General features: G+C 38.7%; 1 protein-coding gene across 1 annotated transcript in view; it reads left to right on the forward strand.

Annotated features, from left to right (window-relative positions):
• Nucleotides 1–688: 688 nt before the first annotated feature.
• Nucleotides 689–1,706, forward strand: part of LOC106528092 (sterile alpha motif domain-containing protein 14) — a gene marked incomplete at its 5' end in the record, with an annotated part of 2,595 nt that continues 1,577 nt past the window's right edge. The window contains 2 exon segments of the mRNA XM_014023165.1: nt 689–757; nt 865–1,021. Coding sequence (XP_013878619.1) covers nt 689–757; nt 865–1,021 — 226 coding nt within the window.

A 1,706-nucleotide genomic window follows, 5' to 3' on the forward strand; every position in this document is an offset into this window, starting at 1 on the left:
TGGTTCAGGTTTAGTTTGGGACAGTTTGACGTGGTTCAGGATTAGTTTGGGTCAGTTTGGACTGGTTCAGGTTCAGTTTGTGTCAATTTGGACTGGTTCAGGATTAGTTTTGGTCAGTTTGGACTGGTTCAGGATTAGTTTTGGTCAGTTTGGACTGGTCCAGGTTCAGTTTGTGTCAGTTTGAAGTGGTTCAGGATTAGTTTTGGTCAGTTTGGACTGGTTCAGGTTCAGTTTGTGTTAGTTTGGAGTGGTTCAGGATTAGTTTGGGTCAGTTTGAAGTGGTTCAGGATTAGTTTGGGTCAGTTTGAAGTGGTTCAGGTTCAGTTTGTGTTAGTTTGGAGTGGTTCAGGATTAGTTTGGGTCAGTTTGAAGTGGTTCAGGATTAGTTTGGGTCAGTTTGGAGTGGTTCAGGATTAGTTTGGGTCAGTTTGAAGTGGTTCAGGATTAGTTTTGGTCAGTTTGGACTGGTTCAGGTTCAGTTTGTGTTAGTTTGGAGTGGTTCAGGATTAGTTTGGGTCAGTTTGAAGTGGTTCAGGATTAGTTTGGGTCAGTTTGGAGTGGTTCAGGATTAGTTTGGGTCAGTTTGAAGTGGTTCAGGATTAGTTTGRGTCAGTTTGAAGTGGTTCAGGATTAGTTTGGGTCAGTTTGAAGTGGTTCTGTCTGTAATATTTCCTTTGTGTGCCCTCAGGGTGACCCTCAGACGTTCCTACATCAGAGTGAGGAAAGATAAATCTAACAGACTCTCTGTTGGCAGCAGGTGRGTCCATGATGAACAAATCCAGAACTTTGCTCCATTTTGACTAGAAAATGTCCTTAAACTGATTTTTGATTGTTTCTTGTCCCAATGTTGTCCTCTGTCCTCAGAGAGCCGTCTGATAGTCCGTCTCGCTCTTCTGGATCCTTCGTCTCCTTCTCCTGGTTCACTGAAAGTCGAGGATCATTCTCGTCCTCTGGGACTCCTCCTTGCTCCCCTAAAATCCCCCCACTGGGCCCCCAGAGGCCCCGCAAGTCCCGCTCCCAGGTCCTCTGAGTTTTTAATTTAAATTTTCCAGGTTTTTATTAGAAACCTAGAAAACAAAATTTCTAAAGTTTTATAAACAAAATGTGTCGGTAAGTCAAATTAATGTTATACGTCAGATGATATAAAAATTAAAACTACACTGAAACTTATGAACTGATTTTATATGGACTGATTCTGGCCCTTTAAAGCCTGACCCTTTAAAAACAGTCAGAAAACTCACATTTTTTAGAACTGATATTTAAACAAATCCCCCCAATTTTTTTTTGTCACATCACTTTGTTTATGATATRTTTTTTGTATCAAATCTGATACACTGGGCTGTTTTGGTAACATTTTTCTCACAACAAAGTTAAATTAAGAAACAAAAAACAGGTTTGCCCAGAACTGTTAACAAGTTTAGAACACTCTAGGAAGTTTAATTCTTTGTTGTTGTTTTTTACAATGAACTTTTTACAGCCATTTATTTCACTTCATAAACAGTTTCTGTCCTTGTTCAGGCACAGATGTACCTTAAACTTTTTAAAAAATGCCATCTATTATCATATTGATGACACTTTATTACTTTCTTTTTTCTCTCTTCTTCCTCAATTTTCTTTGACATCTAACACGTAAATATTTAGTCAGTACAGCGTAGAGATTATAATTAGGAACCACTTTGAAAATAGCCAAAATGTGTTTTCAAATG

The sequence above is a fragment of the Austrofundulus limnaeus genome, unplaced genomic scaffold, assembly GCF_001266775.1.
Source record: "Austrofundulus limnaeus strain Quisiro unplaced genomic scaffold, Austrofundulus_limnaeus-1.0 Scaffold358, whole genome shotgun sequence".
Classification (NCBI taxonomy): Eukaryota; Metazoa; Chordata; class Actinopteri; order Cyprinodontiformes; family Rivulidae; genus Austrofundulus; species Austrofundulus limnaeus.